General features: G+C 55.8%; 2 protein-coding genes across 3 annotated transcripts; one reads left to right on the top strand and one right to left on the bottom strand.

The window, feature by feature from the left end:
- Positions 1-1,078: 1,078 nt before the first annotated feature.
- MARS2 (methionyl-tRNA synthetase 2, mitochondrial) lies at positions 1,079-6,067 on the bottom strand. Its single transcript, XM_086756302.1, has 3 exons — positions 5,852-6,067; positions 5,170-5,504; positions 1,079-2,301 (listed from the first exon to the last, which is right to left on the bottom strand). Exons 1-3 carry the CDS (start codon positions 6,057-6,059, stop codon positions 1,123-1,125), a joined length of 1,722 nt encoding a protein of 573 aa, XP_086612428.1. The 5' UTR covers positions 6,060-6,067; the 3' UTR covers positions 1,079-1,122.
- Positions 6,068-6,144: 77 nt separating this feature from the next.
- AIFM1 (apoptosis inducing factor mitochondria associated 1) lies at positions 6,145-20,717 on the top strand. Of its 2 annotated transcripts, none has more exons than XM_086756301.1 (17): positions 6,145-6,272; positions 8,677-8,804; positions 10,126-10,219; positions 10,987-11,016; positions 12,004-12,116; positions 12,232-12,362; positions 12,913-13,003; positions 13,736-13,820; positions 14,452-14,528; positions 14,747-14,855; positions 15,550-15,657; positions 16,406-16,494; positions 16,575-16,715; positions 17,225-17,367; positions 18,702-18,826; positions 19,408-19,604; positions 20,497-20,717. In XM_086756301.1, the coding sequence occupies exons 1-17, from the start codon at positions 6,176-6,178 to the stop codon at positions 20,566-20,568; spliced, it is 1,830 nt and encodes a 609-aa protein (XP_086612427.1). In that variant the 5' UTR covers positions 6,145-6,175; the 3' UTR covers positions 20,569-20,717. The 2 variants fall into 2 exon arrangements, with proteins under 2 accessions (XP_086612427.1, XP_086612426.1); XM_086756300.1 differs by lacking the exon at positions 8,677-8,804 and adding an exon at positions 7,707-7,849 and having other exon boundaries at positions 6,152-6,272.
- The last annotated feature ends 728 nt before the right edge of the window (positions 20,718-21,445 follow it).

Genomic DNA, 21,445 nt, shown 5'->3' with positions numbered 1-21,445 from the left:
GGAAGGATTTACCACCGCCCCAGCGCGTCGGTGCTCGGCTGCCCACTTCCAGCGGCACTGAAAGGAAACGAAGAGGCTGCAATAGACCCCGCAGCAGCCGGAAAAGCCTCATAAAGTCGAATCCGGGTGTGAAACACACCCCTCCTTCCCAGCTTTGGTGGTGTCTGCAGGCCTGCGCAGCTGAGCGAGACCAGCGCTCGACCGCTGAACTGGAGTGCCGCCGGCACAGGGCAGGCACGCGGGGGGATCCTCCCCATCCAGGCTCACGCCGGCATCAGCACGTTCTGTCCCATGAAGGAAGCTCAGCTGATGGACCCAACAGATCCCTGCGGACTGCGTCCCAGAGATGTTCCCAGGAAAGCATTTCTGACTGCCCCCAGCTCCTCCTGGCCTGGCCAAAAACCTGCGGGGCAAAGTGAAGACGAGGACATCAGCCGAGTCCCTGCACGAGCAGAGGCACCCCTGAGAAGGTCCCAGCAAAGACTCCTCCTTTCCTCAGGGGCAGTCTGATCCTCCTGGAGCCCAGCTGACGTGCTAGCCTGAGGAGGGATTCCCGGAGCGAGGGAGCTGGGCAGTCGCTGTCTCGGGAGCAGACTGGCTGCCACATTCCTGTTTAAAGTGTCCTGGGCAGAGCCCCAACCCACTCCTCCCAGCAGAAAACAAGTACGAGATGAGACACAGGCAAGAGGGCTCTCACGTGGAGCCCCAGGACGGTACAGGAAGAGTTCCCTATTTTAGGGGGATAAGAATTTGCCTCAGATGCTTTTTACGTCCCATAAAACGCACCAGGGGAAAAAAGCAGCAGTGTTCAAACCCAGGCTGCGTCTTCAGTTCGTTCTGTACCAGCTCAGCTAATGAGGTGCTCGTTCAAGGCCACCACCCAAGAAGCTCCCCTAGCTCTTAGCCCCGCTCACGCCACAGATCTGCCCGAGCGTGCCTGCTTCCCACGTCAGGGAGAGACCTGTGCCGGTCCCCGAGGCAGGACAGCACAGCCCTGCTCAGCCTCCTCCCCTCACCCACTCCACACCACCACCAGGAGATGGGAGGGACGCGCTTTTGACAACGACAACGCCTGCCGTGGGCTCCCGCGGGCTTTTATTTACAGAAGCCGTTTTTCAGAGACTAGAGCTTCTTGGTTTCCCTCTCATGCCATCTGGACTTCTCCAGCCTGTGAAATAAGACGCCGGTGTCAGGTCCAAGCCGTCTCCCTTCGAAGGGACATGGCTTCCCGTTGTAGCGTGGCAGAAACGTCAAAGCAGAGAGACCTCTCTCCTCTGGCTCCACAGCCAGCCTGGAGAGCAACTTGTCTGCTGTGTGCGGGATGACGGGCTGCAGGAGCGTCCCGTAGACACGCAGGCACTCCAGCGTAACGTGGATGACGGTGTCGAGCCAGAGCTGCTCTGCGGGGTCTTTTCGGTCGAGTTTCCAAGGCCTGTGTCTCTGGAAGAAGCCGTTGGTCTGCCTCACGCACAGGGCAATGCATTCTAAAGCCTTGTAGATCTGGAAACCTTCAAAATAACTGGCCACCTGCAGAGGGAGAGAAGCCACAGAGGCCACGAACGCATAGTCTTCAGCAGAAGCCCTACCTGTGCCTTTTGTCTCCCCGCAATCCGAGAGCTTTGGGAAACAAGACTCGGAGAAACACGGGTAAGTGTTGCTGGGGTTAATGCTGAGGGCTGTCGACCGGTTCAGAAGCCCCCCAAGTGCATCTGCCAGTTCCGAGTTCACCAGCTTAACAACCTTCTCATCGTAATAGTCGCAGTCCCGCTCAGGGACACCCTGCCTCAGCAGGAAGTACCGAAATCCGTCTACCGTGTACCGGCCCATGCAAGCCAAGGGGTCAACCACGTTGCCCAGGCTTTTGGACATCTTCTGCCCGCGGACAGTCCAGTGCGAGTGCACAAAGATCCGCTCGGGGGGAGCCAGCCCGGCGGCCATCAGCAGCGCCGGCCAGTAGACGGCGTGAAACTTGAGGATGTCCTTGCCCACGACGTGGTGCGCGGCAGGCCACCACTCGCCGTGTGTCTCGGGGTAGCCCGCCACGCTCAGGTAGTTCACCAGGGCATCTACCCACACATAAATGGTTTGCGTGGAGTCGCTGGGCACAGGGATACCCCACTGCAGCCGGCTTCTCTCACGAGAGACAGACAAGTCTGGCAAGTCCTCCTCCAGCCACTGGAGCACGCGCTGGTAGAAAGGGTCAGGGGAAATGGCCTGCGGTTTGTCCCGGAGCCACTTCCGCAACGGATCCCGGAACGCTGACAGCCTGAACATGTAGTTCTCCTCTTTGGTCCAGTGCACCTGAGAAGGCAGGAGAGAAAAGAATTACGGCCCAAAGGCTCTGCAGTTTTACCATTTGCACGCAGCGTTCTCAGCGTGGAGTCCGTCAAGCACTCCTCCTGCGTTTGGGGGTGCTCCCCGCCGCGTGTGAAGCTCCCAGTATCCTTCTATGACTGGTGGGAACGCCCTCTCCTAAGGCAGCGCCTCCCCGGGCTCCGCGCTCTGCTGTTAACGACGCTCGTGCCCCGGGGAAGGAATACCTTTCTGCCTGCCAGATTAATGTGTCAGCAGGCAAGAAACAGCGAGACGCGAGTACACTTTCTTAAAAACCTAGTAGAAAATAATGAAAAGACAAAACGACATTGTTAATTACTGCCTTACTAACAATCCTGGTGGGTGCCTCTGGCTTTCTCCTAGGGGCTATGCTCCTCTTTTTCCAGAGCTGAAGCATTTGTGCACCTTAGCTGCTGACTTTGTTAGCCTATAATCGCGTCCAAGCCCCGACGGCACTTCTCCCACTCGTTTACATTCACTGCGTAACACATTCAGCTAAATCCATGAAAACTGGTGGGTAGACACAGTACGAGCGAGTGGCGTAAAGGCGCTCGAGAGATCTACGTCAAGACTTCTTACCTTTTAAAGCTAAATAAGGCTCTAGGAGGAGAAAGCGCAGGCTTTGGCATCACACAGGGGAGTTCGTTTCCAGCACTGAACCCAGCAGCTCCTGCCTGAGCCAGGGAGTGCCCCGCTCAGTACAAGCGGCAGAGAGCCCGCCACGCCCCCAGCTGACGTGCCCTAAGGAGTAATTAGTCCTGGTGGTACGAAACTGCTTTGTGACGTAGCTGAACGTATCTATTGCCAGTAGCAGCCAGTAGCAAATACTGTCTTTGGCTTACTTGATTACAAGTTCATCCCAAAATGAATATTCTTCCCCACACAAATCACAAACACGTTACACAAAAATGTTCTGCTTCCCCCCTACCGCCCAAATTCTTTATGTTTTTCCACAGTCTGAGTGCCAGCTCTGAGCACTCTGCCCCGGAGTGACGCTTCACACAGATCCAGCGCCGTGTCCTCCAGCCAGTATTCCCTTTTACACAACCCACTGATCCTTTCGGGAACGACTCGGGACCCAAAAGCCGCCTCAAAGCGGGACCTGCAATCATCTCTTCCGAAACGGTGACCAAGTCCGGTCTTTGGCTCTGAACAGCCACCTCACGTCATCTGCCACGCGTGAAGAGCTGAGCTACCCACCGCCAGCCACCCGCAGAAGGTGCTTGGCAGGCGAGCAGCCAGCCGCTCCGGGAAGAGGAAAGGGATTAGGAATAGGCTGTCTCCTTAGAACTGCCAAGCTGCAGCCCGGAGCGCACAGCGAGGTTGATCAAGGGCAGAGCAATTATAACAGCCCGCAAAACCAGCATTCCAGCTTGCCCGTGAACAGTTCCTGGAATACGTGCCCTCCAGAGAAACCTGCGTGCCGCCTCTCCTGACCTCCAAATGGCCTCAGGAGCACAGGGTAACTCCGGGAGCCTCCAGTCCAGCCTCCTGCTCACAGCAGCCACCTGTGGGGGTAGAACCGGTTACTCCGGGCTTTAGCCAGGCGCGTCTTGAAAACTCCAAAGCAGGGAGACCGCAGAACTTCCCCAGCCTTCTCTGCCGCTTGGCTGTCCTCGTGGGGAAACAGTTGCTCTGGAAATCCAGCCTGGACCTCTCTTGTTTCAGCTTGCACCGACTCTTTCATCCTCCTGCCACGTACCATTAGAAGAACCTGGCTCCATCTTCCTGACGACCTCCTCGTCGTAGCTATTGGGGAGCTTTTCCCACAAGGCCCTCCCAAAATCCCGTCTCCTCCGAGGTTGAAGCAGCCAGCTCCCTCAGCCTCTCCTCAAATGGCAAGTGCTCCCGCATCCTAACCATCTCGGAGGCCCTCCACTGAACGTCTTCCAGTCTGTAAATCACATTTCCTGTACTGGGGATGAAAAACTGGATGCAGTGCCGAGATGTAGTCAGAGTGCTGAGCAGAGGGGGATAATCACGTCCCTCGAACAGGCACTGCTCCTGCTCACGCAGCCCTCTCAGTGTTTGAGGAAGACCTGAAGATCGTTCAAAGATGAGCTATACATTTTCACCCCCAGGCTCTACGGGATACAAAAAAGTCAGACGCTCACGAGAAGTACAGGTTTTATGGCATGTTGTAAACTCCCTTCCCTTCACAAAACCCTCAAGCAATGAGCTACCCAACTCCCTTTCTGGCCGGAGATAAACACCTGCCATCTCTTTCCACCGCCACCTTGCAAGGTCTCTGCACCACGCACACTGCCGTTTCTCCTGGGGTTTGATGTGCAGCGACGGCAAGTAACCGTTCTCAGGGTGTACGTGACTGCGAAGCCTACTGCCTGTTTTAGAGCTAGAGAGTTATTTCTTTGCCTGGAAACTCCACCTTTTCCCCAACTACATTAGGTGCTTTTCAGAGCTATTATTTGCCAACCTACCCCTCTGTGTGAGCCAACAAACACTCCTATGCCCCAGCCTCACACAAACACCACAAAAGCATCACCTCTGCTTGGCTCTGAAGCACGAGAGCTCACTTCTTTCATCACCGCTTTAAAACGCTGCTTCCAGGCCAACGGCCTGTGGAACCCAGCAGCAGAATCCTTCCCGAGGCACACGGCCGAAATCTGCATCTGCCGGCAGGGGTTTTGGCAGCTCTCCCCTGCACTGCCCACGCCACTGTAAACACGAGACACTCTATGAAACAGGGGCGAGTCTCGGCTGACGTGCTACGGGAAGCATTAAACACCCCAAATTTGGCCAGACCACAGCAGCAGAGGAGCGTGCAGTGCTTCCGCCGCAGTGGCCGCCCTCGACCCCCGGTGCCGGGGCTGTTACCTGGTGGCCGGTCTCCAGCGACACCTTGCAGGGGCGTCCCTGGGCGTCCCTGCGCTCGGCGAGCTGGCTCTCAGGCAGGAAGCACTCCTCGGGAGTGCAGTACCAGCCCTCGTAAGACCCCTTGTAGAGCGCTCCGCCATCCCGGAGCGCACCCCAAAAGTGACGCACAGCTCGCTGGTGGCGGGGCTCGCTGGTGCGGGTGAAGTCCGTGAAGGAGACGGCGGCCTGGGTCAAGGCCTGGCGGAAGAGGCCCGAAATCCGCTCGCAGAGCTCCGCGGGCAACGTCCCTGCCGCGGCAGCTGCCTGCTGGATCTTCAGCCCGTGCTCGTCGGTCCCTGGAACGGCAGAGAGGCCGGGGGTCCCGCGGGGGCCACGGGGACGGGGGCTGTGGGGAGGGGGGCACAGGGGCTGTGGGGAGGGGGGCACAGGGGCTGTGGGGAGGGGGGCACAGGGGCTGTGGGGACGGGGGGAGCGGGGGCCGTGGGGACGGGGGGAGCGGGGGCCGTGGGGACGGGGGGCGCCGGGGGGCGCCGGGGGGACGGGGGGCACGGAGGGAGCGGGGGCCGTGGGACCTCGGGACGCGCCTGGAGACACGGGGAACGCGACCAACCCGCCCCGGGGCAGGCGGGTGAGCCCCGGGGCCGAACCAGAGGGTGCGGGCCAGGCGCGGGCCCACGCTCACCCGTGGAGAGGCGGCCCGGGCCGGCGTCCCGGAGGCCGCGGTGGCGGTGCAGCGCGTCGGCCAGCAAGGCGGAGTAGAGGTGCCCGATGTGCGGCGGCCCGTTAGCGTAGAAGATGGGCGTGGAGAGCAGGACGCGGCGGCGGCGGCCGGGCCCGGTGGCGGCGGCGCGGCGGAGCGGAGGCGGGAAGCGGCGCGGCGGCCGCAACATGGCGGCGGCGCCACCACCGAGACGGAGGGACAGAGCGGCCGCCCGGAAGGCTCGGCGGAGCGGGCGGCGGCGCATGCGCCGTGCGGGGCGGGGAGCGGCGCGAGGCCGGCGCAGACATGTTCCGCTGCCGCGGGGCCGCCGCCGCCGCGGCGGGGGGGCTGGCGCGCGCCCTGCGCCCCCTCAGCCCCGCGCCGCGGGCCCGCGCCGCCGCAGGTGAGCCGGGACCGGTACCGGCGCCGATCTGCCCCGGCCGCGGCGGCGGCGGCGGCCCGGCCGGCGGGGCCCTGCCGATGCGGCAGGCCCGGGGGGGATCGCGGGGAGCGGCCGATCCGGTGCGGGCTCCGTGAGGGCGGCGGGCGGGATCCGTGCCCCCGGTTTCCCCGCACATCGCGGGTCGGGGAGCCCCTTCCCGCCGCGCCGGGCCTGTGTCGGGGCGCAGCGGCGGCGCGGCCCAGCCGGCCGCTGTCCGGGGAGGCGGGTGCCGGCCGGGATCCGCGGGTGTGCGGAGCCGGTGTCGCTCGGGGGCTGCCGGTCCCCGTTAGCCAGGCGGAGGCACCCGCAGCGCGGTTCCCGCGGCGCTGGGCGCTGCGGGCTGAGGCAGCGATGTCCCGCAAAGCCCCGCTGCGGCGGGGAGGCGGGCGCGGGCGCTGCCCTTGGGCCACCGGCGGGACGGGCGCTGGGCTGGCGGGAGCGGGGGGAAGAGCGTCTGCGGTTTGGGAGGCGCCAGGGCCGCGGAGCCGCTCGGCACCTGTATCCGTCCGGGTGCGCCTGGGGCTGCTGCGGGTCCGTCCCGAATCCGGGCGCTGAGGCGGGGGGCAGAGCGTTGGCCCGTCGCAGCGGGCGGAAGGTGTTCCTGCGGGAGTGCCTCCTGCGGAAAGGCCCCGCCGCTTCCCCCGCCTGCAGCCGGCTGTGCTGTAACGCAGCGCTCGGAGCGGCCGCCGCGGCCTCGTCGGGACGCGCAGGAGCCTGGCGTTAGACTGGGGTAAAATAAAGTGCGGTACAGCCGTTCGGCCAGGCGCGCTCCTCGTCTCGCGTGCTGGCAGCTGCCTTCACCCGGACTGGCAGACCTTGCTCCTCTTCATTTGGGACGCCCGTGCTGTCAGCAGAAGCCCCGTTCTGCGGGTGGTTCACCTCGGCAGAACAAGCTGTGTTAGCGAAGGGGTTTTTTGCCGGTATAACCACACCGACTGCTCGTCCCAGCGAGGGTACGCGAGCCTCTGCTCGCACGCGCAGGAGCAAAGTGCATCTTTAGGGCAGCACCTGCCTCCCACAGACGAGGCCTGGAGAGGGGCGTGGGAACAGCCAACGCGCAGTCCACGCGTCTCTGCTGTGCTCGCCCCACGATACGTGCCTTGAAGGCTCCTTCCACTGGAGGTAGTCTCTCTAGCTTCCCAGTAGGTGTTCTGCTATTAATTTGTGCAGTTCCGCTTTGATCTTACAGATGTTTTTGGTATCCACAACTGCCCGGAGCCATTTGTTGTGGCAAAGAGTAATTCACGGGAGTCACTCAGATGTGGTACTGGGCGTTTCAAACAAGGAGCCTGTTTACTTGGTTTCAGAAATTACTTGGTCTCTAAATTTCAAAGTATAACTCGGTATTGACAGTCTTTTTGTGTTTTTTTTTCTCTAATAAATTGTGTTCCTTAGGCAACTTGTTGCAGCGCTGGAGCGTTCCCATAAAACTGCAGACGAGCAGACAAGTGGCTAGCTCTGGTGCGCCCGGGGGCAAAGGCGATAGTTCTGTTTTTGTCCTTATTGTGGGCTTATCAACCTTAGGAGCGGGTGCCTATGTAAGTAGAAAGGTAGCGCTTGGCAAGAAGCTGCAATACATCTCTCCTGTCCAGCACTTGCTGTACTTCAGCTGACTTCACTTAGCTTTTGTCTCTGTAGCTGTTTCCTCCTTCAGAAAACTTCAAGGGGAGCTAACTGACCTGGCTGGAACTTAACTTCTTATGATAATTTATTTTTTACTGTGATTTCAGTTACCTTTAGGTTTTTTTACTATAAAGGCACTTTTTTTTTCCCCCCACACTATGACCACCCGCAGCTCTGCCTGGTGTCTGGTGTGCAATAGTAGCATTCAGTTCAGGGAGAGCTGGGTGGCACATGCTTTTCATGCCAAAGCAACCATTCTTAGCCAAATCTCAATTCCGAACGTCAGCGTTGACCTCGTGTAAGTATCCCAAATCAACCTAAAATTGGTGAGCGTACATTGATGTCCTACTCAAAAGATGCAAAAGGATAAAGCTTTTCAGCCCGAGTCGGAGAGTAACTCACACTCCCAGACAGCAGAAGAGTGGCAGCGTTACCTAGCAGTGGATGAGTCCTAAGCTTACATCATACAAACCCTGGTTTCAGAATTCTTTCTCTTAGAGGATCATATTGATTCCTGATTTTCTCCTCGTGAAACTGTTCACATGCAGAAGGCAGGAGGAAAAGTCCTTTCCTATTCCCTTTAAATAATCTTTGCTGTGCCCTGCTGTACTTTTTTTGACAAACAAGGTAACTGAAATTGCAAAACATGTTCTGCTTTTCCCGAGATCTGTTTAATCAAGAGTCCTTCTTAATACTCAGCTCTTTCCCTCTCTTCTCTCTCATTGCCTGTCTTCACCTACAGTCTTGCAATGCCATCATCTAAGATGCCCTTCTAGATCACTGACGTCTTCAGGTGTTCCTGGCAAAGCTGGCAGCAACCTATTGTTATACTTAATTGTAGGAGGAACAGTCACTGGGACAGGAGCTTATGTAAGATGCTTAAATGAATGTGTTTATATGGGGGGGGGGGGGGGGGGGGGGGGGGGCGCCTTTCTGTATGCCATACCAAGTTAGCCATTTACTGAGCCGTCTTTGTGCTCCCTGGCCTCAGATATTTGATTTCAAGGGACACTGTCAAATAATTTAAGTTTACAAATTTGGTATTCTCAAACGGTGTAGCTCTTAGTGGGAAAAATTGCCTTAGAATTAAGATTTCTGCATTCAGTAAAATGCAAAACTAAAAGCAAAACTGGCCATCTTCGATTTGTAACCATCAGAAAGGCACAAATTACCTAACGCGTGTATTCTGCTGTCTGCAGTGCTGGCGTACAGAAAAGGGAAATAATCACCTGGGTACGAGTGTGCTAGGGGAAAGAAAAGAAACCGTGTCTAACTTTGTGGTTTCTTCAGAGAAGGACACTGAAACATGGCTCTGTTATCCAGCAAAGTACGCCGCTGTGTTTCTGACAAGAAGGAACTTGGCATTGTCCCTTTGGACAAATTTCCCCTGAAGACCTGGTTTGATATCTCACCTGTATATAATGGCCATTTTTTTTCCAAGGGATCAGATTTAGTTTGCTGTATGTTGCTCTTTGGACTCACTTAAAAACTTCATGGTTCTGCTTGCAAAAGCAGAGGTAGTTTTGTTAACCTTGACTTTTACATGTTTAAGCAAAAGGCTTTTAAAATATCTTTATCCTAATTCTTTCCAACACCGATGAGTTCTTGGTTTATGATATTTTTGACATTGCTTCAGTTCCCTGGATAGGCTTTTATCTGCCTGTGCTCTTTTTCGTGCCTGACGTTAAATTCCTCCGTTCCTGTTTGAGACTGTTTGCTGTGTTATAAAACACTAATTGTGGGGACTGGTAAAATGCAGAACGTCTAAGGAGTGAAAGATACTTCCGTTCCCCAGAGGAATTAACTTTTGTTCAAACATCGTTCGGGTGTCATAACAGTTGGTTAGCTAACAGTGAGTGGTTCGGCATCAGCTGCAGCGTTACCTGTCGTGCTTTTGCATTTGGGAGGCTTTTCTTTCTTGCTGGAAGAGTTCTGGTCTTACTGTTCTTTCACAGTTCAAAATACAGTAGCGGGACAGACGGCTGTGTTTCCGGCTGCCTTTTTCTCTGTTATAAACAATGCACGCTGGAGGTTTTTTCAGTGAGGCGTGTTTTGGTTCTTGTGCTGTAACTGAAAGCAGATGGCCGTTCTGAGCAAGCAGGAGAGACAAAAGCCTGTTGGGGGGTAGAAGCAGAACGGTGCCTTGATGCTGTACGGTACGCAAGGTAAATGTCTCCTTCTCTATCTCCAGGTATACAAAACACTGAGAGAAAAGAAAGAGCGGTTCACCAGCCGCGTCGCAACAATAACTAAGCGATCTCAAGAAAGTGAATCGTCTCCTTCTGGTGGGTACTAGCCTGCTGGTTCTAGGTTTGGGTCTGGTTTTTGTAAGCTGCTGACTTGAGACCTGTGAAACGAATGGAACAGAGCCCTCCTGAGAACACAGATTAGCATAAGTTGGGCCTTCGCCGCGTTGTTCCTTCTCCACGCGCTGTTGTTTGTGAACTCCCGTGTCTTCCCAGCAGAGATGGTGGCACTGGCTTTCCATGACCCAGAACAAGGGTCTCCTCGTCCGTTGTTACCAGTTTGCCAGTCTGGCTCATCAGGGGAGGACGCTTTCTTTGACCTTCCTTTTCTGGCTGACGTCAGAAGACCTCCCCACTGTTCTTTGCCTCCCTTGCCAGGTTGAGCTCAGTCAGCGTGTGGACCGCAGGTCTCTTAATTGACGAGATCTCACGCTGCAGTGTCTGGACTGCTGGGCCAGAGGATGATCTGTTTCTTAGCAGCAGGTGACCGAAGATAGGGTGTTCTGTCACTTTGTGGGGGAACCAACAGAAAGAAATCCTGCAGGCAGGACAGAAAACTGATGGCTGTGGTCTGAGGGAGAGGCTAAAACGTATTTGTCAGGGCTGAGGCCGGAGGACAGAGAGCCAGGGCCCGAGTGCTGAAGCTGAGGTGTTGCCAAGTCTGCGTTTCTGGAGAGGCTGTCCCTTTGTAGCGGAGCCCGTTAATCCCACGGTTCCCCCGAGCCAGCCCAGAACTGCAGCTGCCGCACTACGGTACCCTTGGGAGCCCGTGCTTCGCTGAATTAAGGCAGTGTCTTCTCTTTCAGATACAGATGCTGCGTCTCAGGGCACAGCAGGTGAGTCCTGATGGTAATATTTAACTGACTGCTTTATTCCTACGTACGCTTTAACTGCATGTTGCTTGGAAACAGGACCTGCGTGTGGGAGGAGATGCATTCTGGTAGGAACTCAGAAGTTGGTCTCCTTTCAGAATACGATTACAGAAAAACATGCTTGGGCATTCTAGGGAAGTTTACTTTGTTACAAACTGTTCATGGAGTGGCCAGTGCAGAGTCTTGGTCCTGCTCACAGGTTGATTTGTATCCTTAAAGAAGACATACAGCTAGGTCAAACACTTTGCAGTTCATATTTTCCAAAGAACTTTGAAAATTGCTCTCTGGTTTGAATGACACCCAGGCCATATTTCTTCTCCTGGTGTTTTGAATAATCTTTTGGCTGTGTCCCTCTTGCCAGCTCAGCAAACTGTCCCTTGCTGTGAAACCTGAATGCTGGATCTCCAGTGCGTTGTTTGGCCAGAGTGGAGGCCAAGCATCTTCTTGCTATCCTCACTCTGCTGTGCAGAGATGTCCTGACCTCATATGAAGCTTCAGAGTAAGGCCTGATACCTGTTAACAGGCTGTCCGAGTAGCGGTATTTCAAGCCCGTTAGGCAGATCATTCTTATTATTATCATCCTTAGCTGAAGAAAAGCAGATCTGTAATAGAGGAGCTGGAGCCACACGGAGATAGGCTGTGCTACTGACCCGTTCCAGAGCTCTGCAACTGCCACTGAGCTCAGCTGTGCAGATCTAGCTTAGAAAAAGCAACTTTCTGAAACCTGACAGCTTGATTTCTGTAGGGAGCCAGCTTTGAGTGAAGCAGTAGCATGGCTCTTGGGAATGACGTTGGGGTGGAAGGGAAGGGGAGGGTAAGGTATTTACCTGAAGGGCCGTTTGCCAAAGGACGTCTGTATGGGAGAGGCATCTGGTGACGTACTCTGTTCTTCGGGGCTGGGCCGTGCTCCCCGCTGTATTTGCAGTAAGCTGTCCTGTCTGTCACCTGCAGCCCCGGGAGCTCACCCTGAGGTCCCATCTCACGTTCCTTTCCTGCTGATCGGTGGAGGAACTGCTGCTTTTGCTGCTGCCAGATCCATTCGGGCTCGTGACCCTGGTGCGCGGGTAAGAGATGCCGTTCTAGAGCAGAGTGTGGGTGACCGAGTACTGTGCTTGCTTCAGAGCCTCTGTAGTGTGTTCTGGCATTGAAATAGCCGATATGTTTAATGACTAATTAAAGGTGCTGATTGTGTCTGAAGATCCTGCCCTGCCCTATATGCGTCCACCGCTTTCCAAAGAACTCTGGTTTTCAGATGATCCAAACGTGACAGAGAGTCTGCGATTCAAACAGTGGAACGGCAAGGAGAGAAGGTACGTGTCACTTACGGGGAGCAAGGACGGAGGAGAGCGTTCAGAGCGCTCAGTGAAAGGTTGAGGATGAGCAAACTGTTGTTGTGAGAGCCGCTGCAGAGCTCTGACAGACCCCAGAGCGCTGTGTGGACAGATCGCTGGGTAGATTTCTGTTTTCGTGCCGGCTCTGAAGAGAGCCTGGGGCATGCGTGTGTCTGTGCGCACTGTGGCTAGGCTGATCGAAGAAGGGACACAGCATTGTGTGCTCAGAGCATACACCACCACCGGCAGAAATCCTGTGAAATGAGTTAATGCTAAAGGTGAGGGTACAGCTTCACGGTTTAGAGCAGAGTTCCGGGACCCTGGCTCGCCTTTGATTCTTGTGACTTTTGTCATAAAGCCTTACTGATCTAAAGCCTTGAACTTCAACAGTGTGAAGACCCTCATTCTTAAAAGTAGATAACTAAGAATGCTGGAGCTTGTTACGGATGCGTAGAGTTGTGTCTCTGTCTTTGGCAATCGCTGGTGTCACAGAGAAAGTGGAACCCGTTGATAACGGAGCTTTTTTCAGTATATATTTCCAGCCGCCGTCGTTCTACGTGCCTGTTCGCGATCTGCCCTCCGTAGAAAACGGTGGAGTAGCAGTTCTCTGTGGCAAGAAGGTGAGTACAGTGCTAGCTGTTCTAGCATCACACGGTTCTTCCCAAGCAGAGCCTGTGGTCCAGGCTGAAACAAAACCACTGCAGATGTGGGGTGGAGGGCTGGCGGAGGAGGAGGAGGATGTGTACCGGTTTGGGAAGAGTGTGAATGGTGAAGCAGGGAGTGTGCTATCTGAAGGACAGCATGAGTGAAGTGTGAAAACGGGAGAAGCTATACGGAATAGTGGAGAGCTGAGGGAAGGGTAAGTTTTGAGTCTGGGCATGGGACAAGAGCTTGTCACATGCGGGATGTGACAAAATGGGAACTAGGCTGTATAGCAGCGTGAGGTAAGGGGAGCAGAGTGATCCGAGCAGTGGGTGAGAGAGCATTGTGCAGAGGCAGCAGGAAGGTGGAAGAATTTATGGCGAGGCTTTTATGGCAAGGTATTTGCTTCCTCAGTTTTTTATATGTTGCTAAAATAAGTTTTCAGTGACTCCCCTTACTGCTGAGCTGCACTGGGTGTCTGGGTGTCTTGAGTCTATCTCTTAGACTTAGATCAGCCTGATCTAGTATAACTGCCAAAGAAGTTGTCACAATTCCTACTTCCAGTTTTCTCCTTTCCCTCTCACATCCCCCTAAACTGAAAGGTGGGAGAACGTCACTTCCAAGTTTGCTTCAATCAGTGGTCTGTGCAGCGTAACTCACACAGCCTGCAGTGCGTGGGAGCCTGAGCTCTCCTGCGTTTCCTTCTGCAGGTTGTACACATGGACGTTAGAGGCAACATAGTGAAACTCAACGATGGTACCCAGATAGCCTATGACAAGTGTCTGATTGCCACTGGTGAGTTGTCAGGGATTTTCTCTGGGTCCTTTGTCTTGTACCAGGCTTTTTAGTTCAGTGGCATTTACCTGACAAGGAAGTTTCTGCCGCGTGTGCCAAACACTTGGTAGGACAGTCGTACAGACAGCCACGCTGTTGGGATTTTCACCTGCCTCGCGTCAGCCGGCTTCTCTGGGATGTTCAAAGTTTTGCGCTGTGAAAATCAACAGGGAAGGAGGAGAACGTGACTTCCCATGCAGCTCGGTAGAGGACCTCCTGTACAGGCCAGCCTCTTCAAATCCTGCCTGCGTCAGTAGCGAGCAGAACAGCCAGCTCGTGCTCGGGCAGAGCACTGCTCCAGCGTCTAACCCGAGCGGTTCTACAGCCCTCTGCGGTTAAACGGAACTGGCTGGCTCCGGTCAGTGCAGCAAGGTCTACAGCGTTAGATCTTTTCCCCTGGTGACTGTTGCATCCCCTGCTCACACAGAATGTCTTTCATGTTAGAAACCCAGACGGCAACAGGGAACAGAGCATATTGTAACCGTTCGGAGAGCACAGTCCCAGTTAAAGGCAGCTTTCATTGTCTGGACAGCCAGTGGCATGGCCATAGTGTCATTAGTGTCTCTCTCTCTCCCCCTCCCCTTGTCCCCAGGTGGTTCCCCAAGGAACTTACCCGCCCTTGAGAGAGCAGGAAAGGATGTACAACAGAAGCTGACGCTGTTCCGAAAGGTAACCTCCAGCTGCTGCTAGTCCTGGGCTGAGGCTGAAGTTTCTTCTGAGCCAGTTTTTTTCTGTGCAGTAGACAAACAGGAGGAAGGAGAGACATATTTCCCTTTCTCAGCTGGGGAGAGATTTGCTCTTATTTCAAAGGGAGAAATCGGAGAAAAATATCTTCTGCTGCCATTCCTGTTTGAGAATATTTAAAATGGGAATAAATCTTCTTTCAGATCGAGGACTTCAAAAGTCTGGAGAAGATTTCGAGAGAAGTCAAGTCCATCACAATTATCGGTGGTGGTTTCCTCGGCAGTGAGCTGGCCTGTGCTCTGGGAAGAAGAGGTGAGCGTGCTTCTGCAGGCAGCTTGTCTTCAGCTGGCACCTGGACAGAAGTGACAGACATTGGATGGAACCAGCCTGGCATTATAAACCTTTTTCATCCCCCCAGTGCTGAGTTTTTGCACGGACTTGTGGTTTACCCGAAATAACCTTAGTGCCCTGTGTTTTGTTGGCTGGCTGGCCTGACTGGTTTCCCATTTTCTCTCTCATCAGCTGTCAAGCAGCCCCTGGCCGCTAAAGTTTTTCTAAGTTGGGCTCCCTGGAAGCTCTGCAGGCCAGTGCATGTCACAGTCATCCCACCCTGTAAAAAGTTACATTTGCTCTCTCAGTGCTAACAGCCACCCTAACAGCATTCTTTCAGAGAGGTGGTGAACAACAGGGTGCTTCCCATCAAGCGCGTGCAGCTTTTTGAGTAGTGTCTGTGTGGTCATTTTCCTGAAAAGGGAAGTTTTCCCCGGAATACCAACCATTATATGTAGACGCCTGCTGTCTGTTATCCTGGAGTTGGCAGGTGCACGTGAAACAATGGTCGATCACTTTGTGATTCCTGTGGACAATCTGGGAGCGAGAACTCCCAGTTTTGGGAATTTCTGTCAAGCTCCTCGTGTAAAGTAAAGCACGTGCCTGTGTCCTGAAGGTTGTGCTGCTGCTCTTCATCCATGGGTTGTAAGCAGCCTGCTCCCCGCTTTCCTTTCAGCACGATCCAGAGGCCTGGAGGTGATCCAGCTGTTTCCAGAGAATGGCAATATGGGCAAAGTCTTGCCGGAATACCTGAGCAACTGGACCACAGAGAAAGTCAGAAGAGGTGAATGCGCGAGCGCAGAGCGCGGTGGTCAGGGTGGCGGCTCTCTGCAGCTGTTCCCTGGGAGGTACAGCCCTCCGCTCGGCGCGTCAGCGGGGGCTCAGGACCCTGGGTCCCTTGCAGGGTGGCACCGGGGCGGAGCAGGACAAGCTGCAGTTCAGGCAGCTCGAGCAGCACAGAGCTGCCGTGCGTCTCTGGCTCCTTAGCGGCTCCTCTGGGAAAGCCAAGCAAATGTTCATGCTGCTGCCAGTGAGATTTTCTCTGAGTGAATAATCCCTGCTGCCGTACTCACGAGTTACTTTAACGGCCTCCATAATCTGGAACCGGAGTGGTCCTGTGGTAACTGCCTGTTCTCCTCCTCTGAGCTGCTCCAGCCTGAGGTAGCTGTACCTCTGACAGCCCGGCGCAGTGTCCCAGAGTCCCTTGAGAAGGGGTGCGTAGCCTTCACGCACCCCCTTTCGTGAGGCCAGCTGCTGTGGAGTTCAGCCGATAGCCGGCGAGACCCGAGACACCTCCTTGCATGTGCTGTGTTCAGGGCGGGGCACGTTCCGCACGTTGGGAAGCGGAGGGGGGGTAGAGGGAGGAGGGGTACGGTTGGGGCTGCACATCCAGGGCCTGACAACCCCCAGGTCTGAGTTACCTTTTTATCTACGGAAGCGCCTCGTCAGACCTGTGCGCCTGGCTGTGACGGCGCCGTAGGTACCCGAGTGTCCCTGGCACAAGCAGTTACGCTTCCCGTGTTTGTTTCCAGAGGGCGTTAACGTCATGCCTAACGCTGTGGTCAAGTCCGTCTCTGTCTCAGGCAATCGGCTGGTGATTAAACTGAAAGACGGCCGAAAGGTAAGTATAAAAGCAGGGAGAGGGCGAGGTTTGCCGGGGTGCCGAGAGGATTAAGGTAATAATTACGAATTCCCAAACAGGTGGAGACTGATCACATCGTGGCTGCGGTAGGGCTGGAGCCTAACGTGGAGTTAGCCAAGTCCGCGGGGCTGGAGGTGGACTCCGACTTCGGCGGGTTCCGGGTGAACGCGGAGCTGCAGGCGCGCTCCAACATCTGGGTGGTGAGCGTGCGCAGAGGAGTCGCGTGTGAACACCCAGAGAACGGGGCTGCGTGCCTCCGTTAGGTGAACGGGGGCAAAAATAGCAAGTGCTGAGAGCAACCGTAGCGCCGATCTGCCGGCAGGCAGGAGCCTGTTCACGCACCGCGGCACGCTTTGTTGCTGTGGTAACGGCGGTGCGAGGCTTTGAATATTTATGCTGTGTAAGAGGAGCTGGGGTAACCTAAAGATAGTACGGATTGCTGTGTTGCATAAGAGTCCTGTTGGTGGGAGTCGAGACTTTGATTCCTCCAGAAAAACGTACCTGATGCTGTTGTATTTTTCCGAAGATCAGTGAAAAATGCTGAGAAACTGGGACTTGCGTAGCCTGGGGAGCGGGATACGGTAGTGGTGGTGGCTGGGGTCTGTCAGAAAAACGCCATTCACAGTTCCACTTGGTGCCTTTGTTGTTTGTGCATGAATTTAAGCTTTTGATGTCAATGTTCAGTCCTCACTGAGTGATTCTTTTTAAGGCAGGGGATGCTGCCTGCTTCTACGATATCAAACTAGGGAGGAGACGCGTAGAGCACCACGATCACGCTGTTGTGAGTGGAAGACTAGCTGGAGAAAACATGACAGGAGCCGCGAAGCCCTACTGGCATCAGTCCATGTTCTGGTAATGTTGATTCCTTCCTGTGGCGTCTCTTACTCAGCCACGTGGCAGGAGCTGTGAAGAGATACACCTCGTAAGGCTTTGTTTCCTGAGCACGGGGAGACTGCTTCAGCAAATACCTCCTACAGATTCTTGTTCCCAGGAGCTCAGGGAAGGCATTTGAGCATTTGCTGCTCTGCCCTGACCTCTCTGAAATGCTTTTCCTTCCTGCAGATCCCAGTTTCTCCCTGAATGAGTCCCATTCAGCAAAGCAAGTGGCAGTACAGAGCAGCCCCTTTCCTCAGAGCAGGCTGATTGACGGGCTGAACTCGGTAGCAGCTTTTCTCTTACGATCACCTGAAGCTCCCCAGCACAGCCCGTTGGGTTCAGTTGTGTTGCGCCTTTGCTGGCGAGCTGAACCGATGCTTTGGTAGCAATGCATCGCTGCGTCCAGGAGCGTACGTGGAAGTTTGTTGTTTTCCAGAAAGAGGTACTAAAAAATGGGCAGGCCTGCTGTGTCTTTTTGGAGTTCTTTTTAAAACAAAACAAACAAAACCCGTGAAAAAATTTGCCAGAGCCTGTTAGCTCAAGATCAGAAACTTAAAGTTAGCAGGAGTGTAAACATGGGGAAGAGAGTTTTACTTTTCCTGGATCAATCCCCTCGAAAGCAGTTATTGCTGACTGCTGTTGTTTACCTGAACGCTTACTTGGTCTGTACTGCATGGACTCTGGCCCCAGACGGGTTCCTCACTCCCCTTTTAAACAGGGACACGGCCGGATCCGTTTCCTCTGCGTTTTCCCTCGGGACGCTCTGGTCGCGGCACAGGTGGACTGGGGGACTGCGAGCTGCCGCCTTGTGTTCTGTTGAGAGGTGTTGGCTCTGGGGTTTGCCAGCCCTCGCCGAGCGAGGCTTCCTCCTTCTGTGCTGGAAAGCTGGCAGACGGCAGGAACCCCTCCCGCGTTTTTTGGGATGTCAGGATCCCTCCTGAGCTCTGATGCACCCGCTGCTGGCTGCCTGGCCGGGTTAGCTGGCAGGTGACTGTGTTCCAGCTGTGTGACTTTCTGAAGGGCCAGGATACACACAGCTCCGGGATGCCAGCCCGCCCGTTCGAGGGGCAGGCCCTAACTGTTCCAAGCTTTTGTTCATCGAACTGGTTTCCTCTGAACGTGATGGCCGTAGACTGGCCGTGTTCCTTGCTCCACCCTAACACATGCAGAGGAGACGGGTGTGCGGCAGTCGGCCGGCGCCCCGTCAGCTCTCTCGCGCCATGCCGCCGTTCGGGATGTGGGGCCGGATGGAATTGCCTCGTCCTTGTCTCACTTACCTATCGATGGTTTCTGTTCTGCTTCATTTCCAGGAGTGATCTGGGCCCTAACGTAGGCTACGAAGCCATTGGCCTTGTGGACAGTAGTTTGCCAACAGTAGGAGTCTTTGCCAAGGCAACAGCAAAAGACACGCCGAAGAGTGCGACGGAGCAGTCAGGTAGGGCCGCGGCGGTGCCTGGCAGCGGGGAGGCTGCTGCGCCCCGCGCTGGGCAGCGGCCACAGAGTCGGTCTGAGCTCGCTGGGGAGTGCCAGGAGACGTCAATCTGTGTGCCGCTTTTCTAGCCCAAGCGTTACAGGCTGGGTTCGGTATCAAAGTGTGATTAAAACGTAGCATTCCTCCAGGAGGACATCACGTAACTCATTTACCAAAATTTACATTTAAAAAATTAATTTTTTTTCCCCAGTGAAGCGATTTCCTCCGTAGCAGTGAAACGATCGGTTTTTGCACAGACGAGATCGCGTGGATCTGAGCATCTTTCTCTGTATGTTATGTCCTGCCTGGAGGAAGTAGGCTGTTCTGTCTCGGGCATTTGGTGATGGAAGCTGGGAATTGTCGGGTGCTTCACGTTAGGGTTGCTTCGTTCTCGCGTTACTGAAACTTAACTTTTGCTGGACGCAGCTCAGAGAAAAACCCCTCAGTGCCTTACGGAGCCCTGCTCCTCAGGCTGCTTGCACCATCGCAGGCAGATTGCTGCTTTCTTCTGCTCCGGTGGCTCATGGCCCTTGTCTCTGCGTTAGGGACGGGCATTCGATCAGAGAGCGAAACGGAAGCAGAAGCCGCCGAAATTCGCGTTTCCCCAAGCTCTTCACCGACGCCTCAAGTTCCAAAGCAAGGAGAAGACTACGGCAAAGGTGTCATTTTCTACCTCAGGGATAAGGTTGTGGTAGGAATCGTGCTGTGGAACATCTTCAACAGGATGCCTATTGCGCGAAAGGTCAGTACGGGACGGGGCTGCTGAGCCACGCGGCTCGCTTAGATCCGGGATTTTCCTGTGGGAAAATCAATCCACCAGTTTGAAATGAGGATAAGTAGATGCAGGCGGTCTGTCTGGAGCAGAGCTGTGCAGTACCCAGCAGCAGCCCTGTCTCGGTGAACCGTGGGACGCGGCCTTGTGCTTTTCTGCGTGTTTGTTCCAAATTCCTTCAGAAACAGCTTCCGTCGCGTTTGCGCTTCGGGCCGTGCCGTTGCACGGCTGACGTTCCAGGTCTGCCGCAAGCACAGGCAGGAGTCACGCGACCACGTATTAGAGTGAAACGCCCTCGTTTTGTGCTACGTTGTCTGACGCACACGTGTGTAAAACGGTCTCAAACAGCTGTCGTCCCGGGTACAGAGCCACAGACAGGGTGAGGGGCAGCCTCCTGGCCCCAGGAACGGGATCCTTTCCTCCCGATCAGCGCGCCAGGCCTGCGCCGGCTCCTTGCCCTCTTAACCTCGTAGTCCAAAAGACGGTTCTGCATGTTTACGCCGCTTATAGCAGCTCCTCTGAGTCAGCACAAAGCGGCTGCTCGTCATCCCAGAGGTGAGGGGCATAGCTTTTTGAAGACACGTGTTCGCCCAGCGGTGCGGGGAAACCCAAGCAGCGCAGATCCCGCAGGAACGGGGAGGGGCTTAACAGCAGGCGGAGAACGCCGCGCTGAGGGCTGCCGTGGGAACGGGGCTGCAGCAAGCGCTGAGGCGTTGTGGAGAGCCTGCCTTGGGGAGCTGTCAGCAGCAGAGCTTCAGAGAGGATCCGGGAAGCCCGTCACCCTGGCCACTGGCCACGCGCAGTCCTGCAGCACTGGCTGTTCGCAGTTGTGCGGGTTTTAACGCGTTCTGTCTTCCTTCAGATCCTCAAAGACGGGGAGGAGCACGACGATCTCAACGAAGTAGCAAAGCTTTTCAACATCCACGAGGACTGAACTCCGGACTGGGAACAGCGCAGCCGGAGGGAGTGGGGCAGCGGGAGCCGCTGCCTGCGTGGACGGCATCCTCCGAGCACTTGTGAATATTCCCCGGCACCAAGAGTTCTGACGTTTGCACCAATAAAGGCAGATTGTTCTCAGTGAAACGTCTTCTGCCTGCACCTCTGCGCTCTGGTTTGGAAAGGGGAGTTTGCTGCTGGCTGCTGTCAGTTCTCCCCTTGCAGCAGCAACGGGGAAGCCTGCAGAGGGGGCTCCTTCCGGTGAGCTTGCAGTGCTGCTGGCCGTCGCGTGGAGGGCTGTGCTCCTGGCAGCAGGCGCTGCCCACGCAGGAAAAGCGCGTCGTTCGGCAGCTGCGGGTTTAACAAACCCTCCGACTGCACCGGGGCCATGGCCCAGCACCGTAAACGCAAACACCTTGATCCCACAGCCTCCCTGGGCCCCCGCAGGCACCAGCGCCGAGTGGGGCGCAGCCGTGGCGAGACCTGAGGGCATCGCTGCCCGCTCCAGCGCCAGCGCCACCGGCCGGGAGAGCCCGAGGCCCAGCGGCAGCATGGGCCCGTGGTGCCTTCGGGTGGGCTGGCCCAGGGCAGAGCGAGCGGCGCTGCGGCTGTGGGCTGGGCTGGTTCCCGGGCTGCAGCCGCGTCTCCTGGGGTCGCTGGTTTGGCACAGAGCAGTGCGGCTGGGCAGCAGAGCTGCCAGAGCCTGCCTGGGGGGGGAGGGGTGCTGAAAAGGGAGTGGGGGTGCGAGCGGGGCCCCTGTGGCGCCCAGGGGCCTGGCACAGCAGGGACCCCCCCAAAGGGCTCAGGTGAACCTGGGCTGCAGAGCCTGGGGACACAGGCACACATGGTGCTGCGGTGGCCGGCTCTGCACACAA

This window comes from Chlamydotis macqueenii, chromosome 11, assembly GCF_036417535.1.
Source record: "Chlamydotis macqueenii isolate bChlMac1 chromosome 11, bChlMac1.mat, whole genome shotgun sequence".
Classification (NCBI taxonomy): domain Eukaryota; kingdom Metazoa; phylum Chordata; class Aves; order Otidiformes; family Otididae; genus Chlamydotis; species Chlamydotis macqueenii.
This window is presented reverse-complemented; position numbering and strand designations above follow the sequence as displayed.

What these genes read in the sequence shown, in the direction of transcription:
- AIFM1 (XM_086756300.1), top strand. Translation starts at nt 6,176, where the DNA reads ATGTTCCGCTGCCGCGGGGCCGCCGCCGCCGCGGCGGGGGGGCTGGCG. An exon ending in CTCGTGACCCTGGTGCGCGG is followed by an intron (nt 12,117 to 12,231) that starts GTAAGAGATGCC and finishes GACTAATTAAAG; the next exon opens with GTGCTGATTGTGTCTGAAGA. An exon ending in CTGTGCTCTGGGAAGAAGAG is followed by an intron (nt 14,856 to 15,549) that starts GTGAGCGTGCTT and finishes CTTTCCTTTCAG; the next exon opens with CACGATCCAGAGGCCTGGAG.
- MARS2 (XM_086756302.1), bottom strand. Translation starts at nt 6,059, where the DNA reads ATGTTGCGGCCGCCGCGCCGCTTCCCGCCTCCGCTCCGCCGCGCCGCC. An exon ending in CCCGGGCCGCCTCTCCACGG is followed by an intron (nt 5,505 to 5,851) that starts GTGAGCGTGGGC and finishes CTGCCGTTCCAG; the next exon opens with GGACCGACGAGCACGGGCTG. An exon ending in CGCTGGAGACCGGCCACCAG is followed by an intron (nt 2,302 to 5,169) that starts GTAACAGCCCCG and finishes CTGCCTTCTCAG; the next exon opens with GTGCACTGGACCAAAGAGGA.